The 13,724-nt window shown below is 38.0% G+C and overlaps 1 protein-coding gene across 1 annotated transcript; it reads right to left on the minus strand.

Annotated features, from left to right (window-relative positions):
• Window positions 1-1,910: 1,910 nt before the first annotated feature.
• On the minus strand, window positions 1,911-7,930 carry LOC124172231 (gastrula zinc finger protein XlCGF57.1-like). The gene is made up of 2 exons (XM_046551651.1): window positions 7,894-7,930; window positions 1,911-3,866 (listed from the first exon to the last, which is right to left on the minus strand). Exons 1-2 carry the CDS (start codon window positions 7,922-7,924, stop codon window positions 1,984-1,986), a joined length of 1,914 nt encoding a protein of 637 aa, XP_046407607.1. The 5' UTR covers window positions 7,925-7,930; the 3' UTR covers window positions 1,911-1,983.
• Between the last annotated feature and the right edge of the window lie 5,794 nt (window positions 7,931-13,724).

Below are 13,724 nucleotides of genomic sequence, written 5' to 3' on the forward strand. Positions count from 1 at the left end.
CAAAGTTGTCTTTACCCTTTGCAGTCCACACAACAGGAACACGCGACACTCACCTTACCACTGCATAATGAAACACTTGCACTCTTTCACAAACTTAATCACTTTTTCCTACATACATATTAGTCTCTTGCCAAAACCTAATTTTACTGACAGTTCCATCACAGAATAGTCTTATATTGCTTTTGCTTGACCTGAAAGTAAGATTTGCTACCAGGATGATGGTAAAAAATATCCTACACTTCAGCAGATAAATCTTTCTAATTTAGAAGTTCACCATTGAGATATCCCATGCTTGACACATTCCACGTTCCCTAAACATGATTATGGCTTCAAATGGACTGAATCTCAAGATAGCTAACTAACTATGCATTTGTTCCTGCAATATTCCTTCCTTAAATCAACTTAAGAAATAGCCAAAACTCATTTCACCTGTTTCTAATCATGTTACTGTTACCTAATTATTATTTACTGTGATATATCTTATGTGAAATGTTTTAGAAAAACTTTTGTTAAGCTCTCAAATGTCCTGATGGCAAACCCCACAAAGTGGCACTGCTGTAGCCTGTGTCGCCTCTTGTCAGAGACTGGATCACAAGATTATTTTGGTCGTCTCAAGAAACCTCTCCTATTGGGAAGTTAGGATTTAAATTCAACTAGAGTTGCATCAAAATTCATTAGTTTTCTCTCTGTATTGTGTTTGCGCTCACATACTACCTTACTTATGAGGTAAAGATAGTAACTACTAAGTACCATTCATTTAAAGTCAGTTTACCTAGTATGTGCATTTCATGTGGCTCATCATGACGTACTTCCACATACATGTAGTGCTTCTCCTTATTATCTAATTTTCTCTTAATTATTTGATATCTTCCAGATTTTTTTCTTCTATGATTGGATGCCCAAACTTCATGCTCATTTCTACTATATGGTTTATTGCTCCAACATTGCTTCAATTTCCTGTCCCATAGCTGTAGTGAGACATATCTCACCTCATATCCTGTAACCCTGTCTCAACGTGTGGCATGTTTACTTAGTGATCGTATTGGTCTCCTATCATGTGGAGGTTGTCATTTATCATTTTAATCACAACAGTTATTTTTGAAATTTTCTGTGATGATTGCATACCGCTAACTATCTATATCTCATTGCAACAAACTGTTGTCACTGATATATGATGCATGTGCATGTCATATGTCCATGGAATTGTAAACTTCAAGTGAATTCATTTCCAATATGTCATATTTTAATTGATATTATTCTACTTTTGTTTTCAGTTATCTTATAAATAAATGACCATGCACATATGAGTTACCAAGATTTCTCATGTTATTAACTACCAGAATGCCAATTAACTTAGGCAAAGCAAACTAAGGTAGGTAAATAACTTAGGTAAATACACTGAGTAAGTTTGTCATAAGACTACATTCATGAACATAGTTTCTAATGTTGGAGTAGCATTAGTGAGGATAAATTACACTGTGTGAAAGATCAATACTACTGATATCTTTATTCTAACTTCACAGCAGCACTATACCACAGAGTAGGGATATACAAAGATGACAAAATGGCTGAAGGCCGTAATCAGCTCATTGTGCATTTCACCATGTTCTAAATAAGGAAACGTGGCTTGAGTTGCTATTTGGTCGCTATCGTTGCTATCATTCGCCAATACCAATTATGTGCGTGCGACAGTGTATGGCACGAAATTCAAAGCAATCAAGATTTTAGCTGTAGCATAATTAATCGAGATCTCGAATATGGAATACTTTCTAGCATTTGAGCATTTGCGAATACTGTTTGCACATCTCTACAAAAAAGGTTTCTCTCGTGAGTGTTTTTGCATGTGATTGGAGAGAGAAGAACTCGAAGTGAAAGACTTGCCACAAATCTTGCATGTAAACGGTCTCTTGCCTGTGTGTGTACGCAAGTGTTGATGAGACTTTCTTTCTATTGAAAGATTTAGTGATAACATGAAAACGATTTCTATCCTGTGTGCATATGGATGTGTTGGATGAGACTGTCCTTTCTAGTGAAAGTCTTTGCACAATAATTACATGAAAAAGGCTTCTCTCCTGTGTGTACACGCGAGTGTAGGATGAGTTTCTCCTTTCTAGTGAAAGCCTTTGTGCAATAATTGCACGAAAAAGGCTTCTCCCCCATGTGGGTGCGCAAATGCGTCATGAGGGTTCCTTTAAGAGAAAAAGACTTCATGCAATCACTACATGAAAAAGGCTTCTCTCCTGTGTGTACATGCAAGTGTTGGATGAGTATATCCTTTCTAGTGAAAGTCCTAGCACAAAATTTACATGAAAAAGGCTTCTCCCCTGTGTGTACACGCGAGTGTTGGATGAGGTTTTCCTTTCTAGTGAAAGTCTTAGCACAAAATTTACATGAAAAAGGCTTCTCCCCTGTGTGTACACGCGAGTGTTGGATGAGTTTGTCCTTTCTGGCGAAAGCCTTTGCGCAATGATTGCACGAAAAAGGCTTCTCCCCTGTGTGGGTTCGCAAATGTTTCATGAGGCTGCATTTAAGAGAGAAAGACTTTGCGCAATCACTGCATGAAAATGGTTTCTCTTGCGTGTGCGTGCGCATGTGTTGAGTAATGTGAGACTTCGAGGCAAAAGACTTGCTGCAGATCTCGCATGTAAATGGTCTCTCCCCTGTGTGTACACGCGAGTGCAGGATGAGTTTGTCCTTTCTAGTGAAAGCCTTTGCGCAATAATTGCACGAAAAGGGCTTCTCCCCCGTGTGGGTGCGCAAATGCGTCGTGAGGGTTCCTTTATGAGAAAAAGACTTCATGCAATAACTACATGAAAAAGGCTTCTCATCTGTATGTGTGCGCAAGTGTTTAGTTATGCGAGACTTCGAAGCGAAAGACTTGCTGCAGATCGTACACGGATAACGTTTTCTTTCTTTGTGCGAACGCATGTGATTGCTAAGACCTCTCCTCAGCGGGAACGACTTGTTGCAGACGCTGCAATTGAAAGGCTCTCCTTTTGCGCCTCCTAGCGCATCATTTCTGAGGTTTCTCGCGCAAGAGGTGGTGGACTCTGAGGACATATTCTTCGTGTATGGTTTCCCATCCCCATCAGAACTTCCCACTCGTTCTGCAGTTTCCCTCTCTCCCATTCCACCACAGATTTCTAAAACAGGCGCATTTACTTTTTGCATCGGCCCTCGTATTTTCCTTTCCAATCCCATCAATGTCTCAGAGGTGGATGACTCACAAGAATTATTACTTCCTTCTATTGATGCAGGGACTGTAAAAGACTCATCTTTTCCCATAGATGATTCATCATTAGGATCCAAATTGCTGGTACCAGAATGAATTTCCATGTGTTTGATCAGATCATCATTGGTGTTGAACTCATATCTGCAGTGGGAGCAATAATATAACTTTTCGTTTGAATTTTTACCATTTCTAGGATTTTTGATGAAGCAATAACTAATCTCTTTTTTGTTTTCCATGACTGCCTCAATGCCAATTCTTCTGTTTTCACTGACTCTGATCAACCTAAGGCTACCTGTGATATTTGGTGCATCCCTTCTATCCCCTACAACAGTCATTGTGGCTCCATTTCCACTGTTTCTAGATGCTGGAATGTGTTTCATATAACTGTGTCCATCATCAGGAATTGAGTTAGACCGTACCTTCACAGCATGATGAGCAATGTCTTCTTTCAAACCTTTATCCATCACATTCGTTCCATCCCCACATGGGGATGCCACAGTCTTGGATTGAATGTGTGTCACTGAGGCTGATGAACCAATACAATCATCATTAAGATCAATCCATACATTTCTTTCTGCCAGCAGGTGTGAAGTTGGTGTCGTTTCTACCAGCACTTGGTCAGGAGTTGACAGCCCTAGAAAAGAAAATCATATTACAATCCAGGACTCACAGATGTAATTTTTAAAAACCATTTGATAGATAGGAAACTATTCCTTCCTATACATATTCCTATACCTGTTCCTTAAGGAAAGGCACGCATCCATAATAATTAATATCTTGAAATTGTTGATGAAAAAAGAAATCATACCCTATAAAAAGTTGTTCATTCAAAAGACAAATTTGTATTCAGTAATTTTGTGTTGTGCATATTGTAATGTTCCAAAAGCTGATATTTAAAACGACAATAATATTTCATTTAGGAAAACTTAAGGAGAGAATAATGTTTTCCTTTCACTCCTATGCAAGCAGATCAGATGTCAGTCTTTTTTGGACATTTCAATATTGCTATAATTTTGTCCAAAATGAAAAGTCAAGCATCAAAAATTATGTCATATCAAGCTTGAAAATTGCAGAAGAAAAACGAAATCATGCCCTTTTAAAAAATATTCATTTAAAAGACAAAAACGTGTGTTCAGTGGTTATGGATTATACACATCAAAATGTTCCTTAAGTTTGTATTTAAAATGGCATAAAATTTTCTTTTGAAAATACCTGAAGAGAAAATACTGTTGCCCTTATCCTCCTATGTGAGAGAACAACAATTATCAAAATCTTTAACCCCTCAACGCCGTCATGCGTACCCAGTACGCGCACTTTAAATTTCGTATGCCGCCGTCATGCGTGCCCAGTACGCTTCCTGACCTAGTGTATACAATATTTTTTCTCCGCCAAATATTGCATGTTAAATTAAAACTAATTACTCTATCATTTGAAGAAATGTTTTTCCTCTCCAATAAAATATTCATAACGGCTTTATGCCTTCAAGATGTTTTTTAAATGCTTCGATAAAATTCCGTTTTAAACCAGCGCGTTGACGACTTCGGTCCAAAAACTCAACGCCTTCCTTCCACTGTTCTATCATGAAAAAATCCGCCTATTCTGCTTGAGAGACGTCAAGATGGGTCAGCTACTTTAGCTTGAGATATGGTATCTTCTAAGCTGAATGCCTTCTCTCCGTCTTCTCCTTGTTTGTCGTCACCTCGAGCCCCAAGTGTGTTTGGCCCGCCTCGTCGTCCTAGGCGAAGGGGCCATGTGCTTTGCTCTGCATTTATTATTTTTTATTTTTTCTTCTGGACAGTAATCAACGAAGATAAGATTCCATCTAAACAGTCAGCATATAGCAGGGCCCCTTCGAGATATTTTCTCGTCTCTTGAGGGAGCTTCTAAACCACGAGCTTCAGTCCACTAGAGTCAGTCATGCTGTGTGATGTTCTTTTAGGCAGTGTGTTGAAATTCTCATCGGGTGTACTTACTGTGAGTAGTATTTTTTTACAATTGGGGATTCTACGAAATGGGAATAGTATTGAAAGGCAAAAAAGAGACTCGGAAGTCTGTTAGTGTGTTAGGTTAAAGTAAATTCATTGGTGGGGTGAATTTCAAGGACCTGTTATTGCATTCGTAACTTATGGAAAGAAAACGCCATTACAAGTTGTGTATGAAGTTATTTAGGAGACAATTGAATGCGGCAGTCCTAAATTCATATGTTGATCATAGGAAAATCACGTATAAAAATTTGACTTATCATTTCGCGTGCCATTGGTCGAGGTTAATATTTTTGAAATATCCAACGTCATACAAACTGTTTGGACATGGCCGTCACACATTACACAATTTAGTACCAAGACTCACTCAAATACATTTCCTAAAGACAATTCCTGCAGCTGGGAAGAAATCAGTCTCAAAGGAGGTGTGCAGTTTGTGCCTAATATGGGAAATGAAGAGACTGCGTCTACTGGTGTGAAAAATGTGCAGTGGGATAATGTTTGGATTGCTTCAAATCATGTCACACAAAGCAGATTTTCTAAGGTAAATCATTTGAATATTCACATATTGACGTTTGAAACATTAGCACGTGATTACCTAAATGAAATGATACGGTAATAATGGAACAAAGTCAGAGAAGTGGGCGGAGTGGTAAATTTTCAAGTAGGCGAAACGGGTAATCCTTTCGAAAGTATCCAATCTGTTATGACATTTTCAACCCCAAATAACTAAATTACATCATGTAATTGTATTTTTTAAATGCATGGAATGTTAGAGATCTCGTAGCTTATTCGAAACCAATTAAAATCTTTCGAAATTGAAAATTTATTCATTATTTCATAAAAGGAGATACATAAAACAACAAATATTATTTTCAAATCGCTTGAAAAATTATTATATAGTAGCCCATTATATTACGCAAGTTTACTAAAAATATCAATGATACTGATCGTATATTATGAAAGATATAAATTATTGAATGACAGTATGCCAAAAAGGCGAAGTCATTTAAATCTCATCCGGCCGCTGAGATGGGATTTAATTAAATGCCCGCCGCGCTTGAGGGGTTAAGGAATATAATTTATTGAATGTAAAAATTGCTACAGATTTTTCAACATCAGTTTACTTTTAGCAGCTACTACTTTTGACACCAATAAGTAAATATTTTTCATAAATTACTGAGCAACTGATATCACATATGCCATTGAAGAGACCACAATTCATGCATTTTTATTTCCAAATTCACAGCACATTGTTGTTGAAAAAGAAGAAATACATCAACCATGAATCAAGTCTAGTTTACAATCAGAGGTAAATTTGATGAAAAAAATAAAATTTGTTAAAAATTACATAATTTCCTACTTTCGTCCGTTTGAGGATAACAGTTAAAAAGCCATAATGGGAGCAATTACATTTTTCCAGGTTGAATATGATATCCATCTAAATCATTTCCTGATCAACCTCCTGATGAGATCCACATAAGTACATAGAAATATAAGTGATTATAATTTTTTATCAATAACAGCAAGCTGCTACACATAAGTTATTAAAATTGAGTTGTTCTGCATCTTAGCTGCACTGATTTGTCTTCTGGTGTTTACTTCTGAAATCCATAATATATCTACTTACTTTCTGTTACAAAGTATTTTCTGACATGATTCACCGTGAAACCTAACACTGTTGCCAAGCCCATGCTAATTTTATAAATTCGATATGCTAATACCACTTCTGGACTTACAGTCTCAGTAACTTGTGATCACTAATTTGGCTGTAATTAATGCTAGAAATCCATTTAAAATCCAACAGTGCTTAAATAATATTAGTAATATACCAGGGTATAAATAATACAAATAATATTCTTATTTGGGACCGGTTCGGTCCCAAATAAAAAGAAAAAGAAAACCAGGGTAACTCAACCCCAAAAAAAACTCCACACACAGAGGTTTCAAATATTCTTATGCTACCCATAGCACAGAAAACGTTTTCCTTCTGTAGACACAGGCGGGAAAGAATTCAGAACGACATTTGAGTGTCAAAACTAGGAAAAAAATAGGGAAGTGGAGTAGTACATAAATGGGTGAAAAATACTACTGATGTTGTATTTCAACATGGACAAATCACATTTCTACCAAAAGAAGTCGGTAACAATTTCATACAGTCATTTCACCGAATTCCACGCACAGGTTTTATACAAATACAGACTTCAGTGTACAGGCACTGGTACCTCATGCTAAGCCCCCGTAATGGATCATTAATAACTAGAAATTTTTGTCTATAACACCAGTCATAAAGAACTCATTTGTTGAAGATCATTGACTGAACTAGAGAGGAGATCTTATATGAATCTTTCCCTGCCATAAATGCAGTATGTCACTAAATATAAATGAAATTTCAGTAGCCAATCTAAGTCAAAAATCGATCGACTTCAGCAGAACAAAATATTTTACATTAAAAGGGCTTATAGTATAAATAAATGTTGAAGGAAATTATAATATTTCTATAGAATACATTACACTTCATATTATTAGAAATCTAGACCACGCAAATGTAAAGATAAACAAAGATAAACTAAATTAAACAAAAGTTACGCATGGATGACTAAATTAGGTTCTTCATACTTCAAAAAAGTTACAACAACCTCTCTACGCATATAATTGCAAGACCTAGAGTTGACTCACCTATAGCCTCAGTCGTAGAGTCATTGGTCATTTTAGAATAACCAATCAGTTTTTCATCCTCTGTAAACAAAGGCTGAAAGTAGGAATCAACTCATTAATCATGAATGCACATAAGAATCAGTATTATTTTGATAAACGATTCTTTTACAATATAGAACTATCATCCACACATATACAGCAATGAACACTTTGTAATTTCTTTCAACAATGAGACAGTTTTTGAATAACTCTCATTCTAAATTGAATAACTGTGCCTTAAAATACTGTGCCATTCATGTAATCATTTATACAATTTTTATGTTGACTTCATTTTCTAATGATTCATACCGAGTGTAGATTTACTTTAATAGCAGATAGTAATTCCATTACCCAATGGAAAAGTAGCCACTGTCCATGGAAGCGATATACATTCATAACATTACCAACCCTACAAAGGTTATAATTCCTGATTCTTCATTACTTCTGTGGGTACACATCAGACTCCCTTGAGAAAGCGACCACAATCGGTTGGTTATGTTGGGTCATCCCAGTAATTTATGCGTGACATAGCCCAAAAGTTTTTATTCAACGGTAATAATTCCTGTGCTGCAAAGAATAAAGGCTATAGTTTGGTACAGGGCAATCCCTCTGTAAAGTAAATATCTGTGTAAACGAAGCAACAATTCTTTTTTGGACCTACAGTGAGTCATTGTTTAACATCACTTACCGTTCCTGAAAAATGTGACGATAAACGAAATGACGTTAATCAAAGCACAATAACCCATAAGAAACAATGTAAAAAGTGATTATCGGCTCCTAGACCTCACAATTCCTACGCGAAAAAATTTTAGCGTGTCATATTTGGGCCATTTCTTACGATGAGAATGCCAAACTATGGCATAAACACGAGTCCCTGTCTTCATTGACGGCAATACCAGCAGCGACGTACATCCTTTTCCATTTTTGTATATTCCCGCGTTTGTTTTTTCGGCTTCGCTATGGTGGTCATCTGGGTATTATCATCGCTGAAACATCGTCGCAGTTACAGGAACCAACATTATTGAGAACACGGCGAAAAAGTGACGACAAATACTCCGAGTTCTACACGGAAAAATTCCTAGAAATCACTTTTCAGGTTCCAGAAAACCGTTATGTCAAGTAAAATTTGCTAAAACTTTACTTGACATTTACGCACTTAACATTTGCGCACCTACCTAAGAATTCATTTTGCATAAAAGTTGCTATAAACGTAATCGAAATTGACAATAAACACACCGTTTTACACTTCGTTCAGACTGACTGCATTACCGCCCACAAAATGAACAACCTGCAACGCCCGCCGCTTCGCATTTTTTTCTCGCGCGAAATTTAAAAGACCTGACCAGACCTGACGTTATCGCGAAGCAAAGGTGCGATAAACGAATGACGGTCTCAAAATTTTCGTGACGTTATCGCGAAATGACGTTAAACGGGGTGACGTAGACGAGGACTCACTGTATATACAACTAGGAGACGCCATATTTATTTAAGAAAATCATTCACTTAATTGTTCACCCAACCGCGGTCTTAACCATGGTCAGTAACACCTTAGGCCTACACCATCATCTGAACAGCAATAGGGTGGTTTCCTATTATTTTTATTGCCTAAATCGAAAGATTATTACCTCTGGAGTACGCATTTAACACTTTTGGATTTTTATATGACAATATCTATTTTTTGGGATTAAATGAAGTGAAAAATTTCAAGTGCGCAAAAGTGTGACAGCTAAGTATGAATGATGGGAAAAGCCCACGTGACTTCATTCTGGTTCCCGCTGCCATCGTGTGAGGTGGCCTTGAGGCGATGATATGTGAGCCGCTGTGATGCAGGCTGCTAGCAGGGAGCAGAGTACCCTGCTAGCTAGTAGTGCTTGGCTTAAGTAAGGATTATAATAACCTTATCAAACAAAGAAAACTTTCCAACTTTAGCCAGTTTTAATAGGTGATTTGTAAGACATGTTTCCTTGAGCTCTGTGCCTCGTGCATGCATTGGTAATCTCAGAGATTGTAAAACTCCTATAAAAACTAGGTCCCAGTGATGTCACATGGATTGGCATCGCATGGGTGCCAATCTGGCCTTTTTCAAATCACTTTAAAATGGACCATTGCCATGCGTCTAAACTGGGATTTCTAAAACGAAATAATTTGTATATTATGAATTCACTAATGGTGGGTAATGAATTGTACCAATGCCTTTCCTTTTCTACGATGAAGGAAACTACCCGATTGGTTACCTATACATATAACAGTATTTTTAATGCTACCACCAGATTATGGTAAGCAATGTTGGTGTGGCCATTATTAGCTGGAGGTATGAAGACAAGAATGAAATTATCATTTTAAAACAATAAGTGTGATAATGTACACCAACGAAGCTTCAGCAGAAAGGAGGAGATTTTGAAGGAGGAAAATTTAAGTTATTGGTAAAGTTATGAAATTTTCCCTTGGGATTGATTGGCCACTGGAGTGCGACTACTGCTTCAAAACTCTATATTCCGTTCACATCTGTCATAGTCAGCTCTTGGTACCGTGAATGCAAAGGATGCATGTTCCTTCAAGTGCCAACCATGCAAAGTTTTCACAGACCCAGCCCCATGAGTTAAGTGGGATTTACTCAGATTAACTCCTGTTACGCCGCCAGGTGGAGTGTCCCCCCCTGGAGATGCTGCCCCCTGAAGGAGTGACCGTGAACCAACTGAGGTGGCTCAAGGGGACGCGTCGAGAAGCCGTAAGGACAGTTGAGTCGAGTCAGCTGAGAGACATGGAGAGTGTTTGGGCTGGAGAGTCCCGTTTGTATAAGTGCGAAGAATAAAGTGTCATAGAAGTAAAAGATAGCAAGGATCGTTTCGAGAGTAACCCAAGGTCACTTTAACACTCCCATGCCCCACTCTTTTCTCCCCAGATAAACATTATTCAAATTCAAACGCAGAATTTAAAAGTCAGAGCAAACACTAGTTTGATATATTTATAACATTATCATCGGCAAATAAATGCATTTTACTGCTTTTTCAGGAGCAAAATTCAAACATGTAGGTAATGAATAAAAGGGACAGATTACATTACCATGTGAGACAAAAAATGAGTGCTTCTACTAAATGATGTCAGGAAAGTTCCAGAGAGGAATGAATTTTTGAGGCAGAAAAACTTAACATGGTAAAAGTGCACTTACCTTGTCATCAACTTCCAGGGGGTCTATAGCATCACTTGAAATGCCAACTCCATTCGGTGAGTTAAATGCATGATAATTCTCCTCATTGAGGAGCTCTTCCTTTTCCTCTTTCTCATTAAACTAAAAGGGAATGTTGAGTGTCACTCAATAAAAGCTATATAATAATTATAACATCTCTAATCCATAATAATAGAACCATGTCAAATTCCAGAGACCACTCAAGCTGATCGAAACTGTGGATGCCTGAGATTCTTAGGACCAAACTTAACCCTTTCACTGCCAGCCAATTTCAAGTGGGATGTACCAAGACTGCCAAGGCTATTTTCTGAAATTAGCATCATTTCAGATTTTAAAAAATTTACAGCAACTCATTTTTACTTACCTTTTTATTTTTTATTTACCTCTTATAACCATAGATAGATTATGGGGGTTTACATAAATTACAGCCATTGAAAAGGCCACAATCAGGAAAAAAGTGAAATAATGGGGAACATGCATGAAATTTGTTCATCATGATAGTTAGTCTCATTGAATAGAAAATTTTCTCACAAGTCCAAATACATGAGCCAAAACTCTCCTAGTACTCTGCTAACCTCAGTAATTGCTAATTAAAAATGCTCAAATATCGCTTGAAGTCACGTGGCCTGAAACGCCTCCTTACGTCATCGCACGGTACACCTTTCACTTCGCTAAAAGAGTAGAGTGGTAGAGCCTTGAATGCAAGATATCGAAGTAAAAATCTTCGTCGAGCTGTGTAGTAGTTCCTTAAAGGACAAATTGACTTATGAGGGATTTAAGAAAGCAAAATACCTCAGTTTACTTTCGCTCGATTTCCTTATGGAGGCTAATTTTATTTTCATTCCAAATCTCCCCAAACAATCCCCTTTATTTATTTCAACAACGCCTTGGCAACCCAAAATATTCACAGTCTGCATTTTGTCGTTACAACAGCAATTATTTTCGCCAAATTTGCATTTGAGCCCTCGTAGATCGATTTTCTATCCACTTCCTCAGTGTGTCATCAGTGGATACCGTGCCATGACGTCACGCTCCGATGACGTTGTGTTTTCAAGCAGCCGATGAAGATCAATTTTTAAAGACTCATAACTCAGCTGAGAAGCATTATTCATAGGCGAAATTTTCGGCAAGTTCATTTGAGGTAGAGGACTTCTTATTCTAGTGCTTTAAAAAAATTGTGAATGCTCCCCATTAGGGCCGATAAATTGGCCCCTGGCATTTTTCGCTCAACCAGCGAGGGCAGATATATCGGCCCGATGGCAGTGAAAGGTTTAATACACTTGCTGACTTAGCAACAGCAAGCAAATACCGTCGCCTGGCAACCCACGGGTTGTATATTTTGTTTTTCCAGCTTCACCAACCTAGATGTTTCAACATTCTCAATGTTGACGAAAGATGCTGGTGGTCTTGACATCAATTCCCTTTTCGCTGTTTCATTTCTTTCCACTATTTCTGGAAAATTGTCATGAATTTCGTAAAATTGTAAACATTGAGACAATCCACATGCATTCTGAAAATATACGGAGCTAAAGTGCAGAGTTCGACCCTCATATGGATTTACGAATTTAGTTACGTCACAGGATTTACGGTGCCGCAGAGATGGTGTTTCATTTTTAGTTAATTTCTTTCAAAGTTAGCGTTTATATACAAATTTTCTACTGATAATGGTAAAAACAGTACTCTTGTTATTACGAAGTCACGGTACCGAAAATATGAAGATTCGCAATAACGAAGTTCGTATGAACGAGACTTTTAGGAATCGTCGAAAACTCCGTGGATGATAATTGCGATTGAATTACGCGGAAATATATATAAACAGGAAAATTCGTTTCAGTTTCGGCATGCTGCATGACGTAATCGAGGGTTGATATCCTCCCGAATACAGTAAGCACCATTTACGAACTCGATGCGTTCCACGACCTTGGTCCTAAGTTGATAAAGCCACGGTCCGGCCGCCGAGAGTTGTCTGATGACTGGCAGAATAGTCTACGTTGGGGCAGCGTTGCTAGGTGAGAAAGTGAAACGCCTGTAATGGCTTCCGTGAAGAAAGGAGACGAAAAGGACGACGAGCGTGAAGGACCCAGCGGAAGAGTCACTTGTTTTGGGGATTCGAAGAAAAGGCATGTTTTAGTGGATCAGGCTTATTTCGCTGCTCTGTTTGCATGTAACAACGTTATAAGACTAGGCGATAATGTGAGGTGCGTTTGGGGGACAGCGATTGGCTGCAAACCGTGCTGGCGAAGGGTTATCCGCACCCCTAATGTGCCGTCACCGGACCGGTCGTACTGTATGAAAGGCATTGAGGAGTACGGTTATCCTGCAAAATGCAACACTTCACAAAAATCATGCGCTAACTCACGATTGTGACGAAGTGAACTAAATGGGCGTGCAACGCAGCCGGAGCTGAAAAAATCATTCTCCGCGGCAAGGAATAACGGGCGAAACGCTAGTCAGTTCCTAACTTCACACCGGAATGAATGATACTTTGTACAAATTATGACCAGAGTACGATTTCCTCTACGCCGCACGGCGTAAAACGGCCAAATCAAAAGGCGCTAAATTCCAAATTTGAAATTTTTAATGCTGTCATACCTAAAAATTCTCAAATCGAATGTGCGTAGGAAGA

This window comes from Ischnura elegans (genome assembly GCF_921293095.1).
Source record: "Ischnura elegans chromosome 13 unlocalized genomic scaffold, ioIscEleg1.1 SUPER_13_unloc_1, whole genome shotgun sequence".
Taxonomy (NCBI): Eukaryota; Metazoa; Arthropoda; class Insecta; order Odonata; family Coenagrionidae; genus Ischnura; species Ischnura elegans.

Coding starts and splice junctions, on each gene's coding strand:
- LOC124172231 (XM_046551651.1), bottom strand. CDS start 7,924: ATGACCAATGACTCTACGACTGAGGCTATAG. Junction 3,867..7,893: donor CTCTACGACTGAGGCTATAG/GTGAGTCAACTC, acceptor TTTCTTTTCTAG/GGCTGTCAACTCCTGACCAA.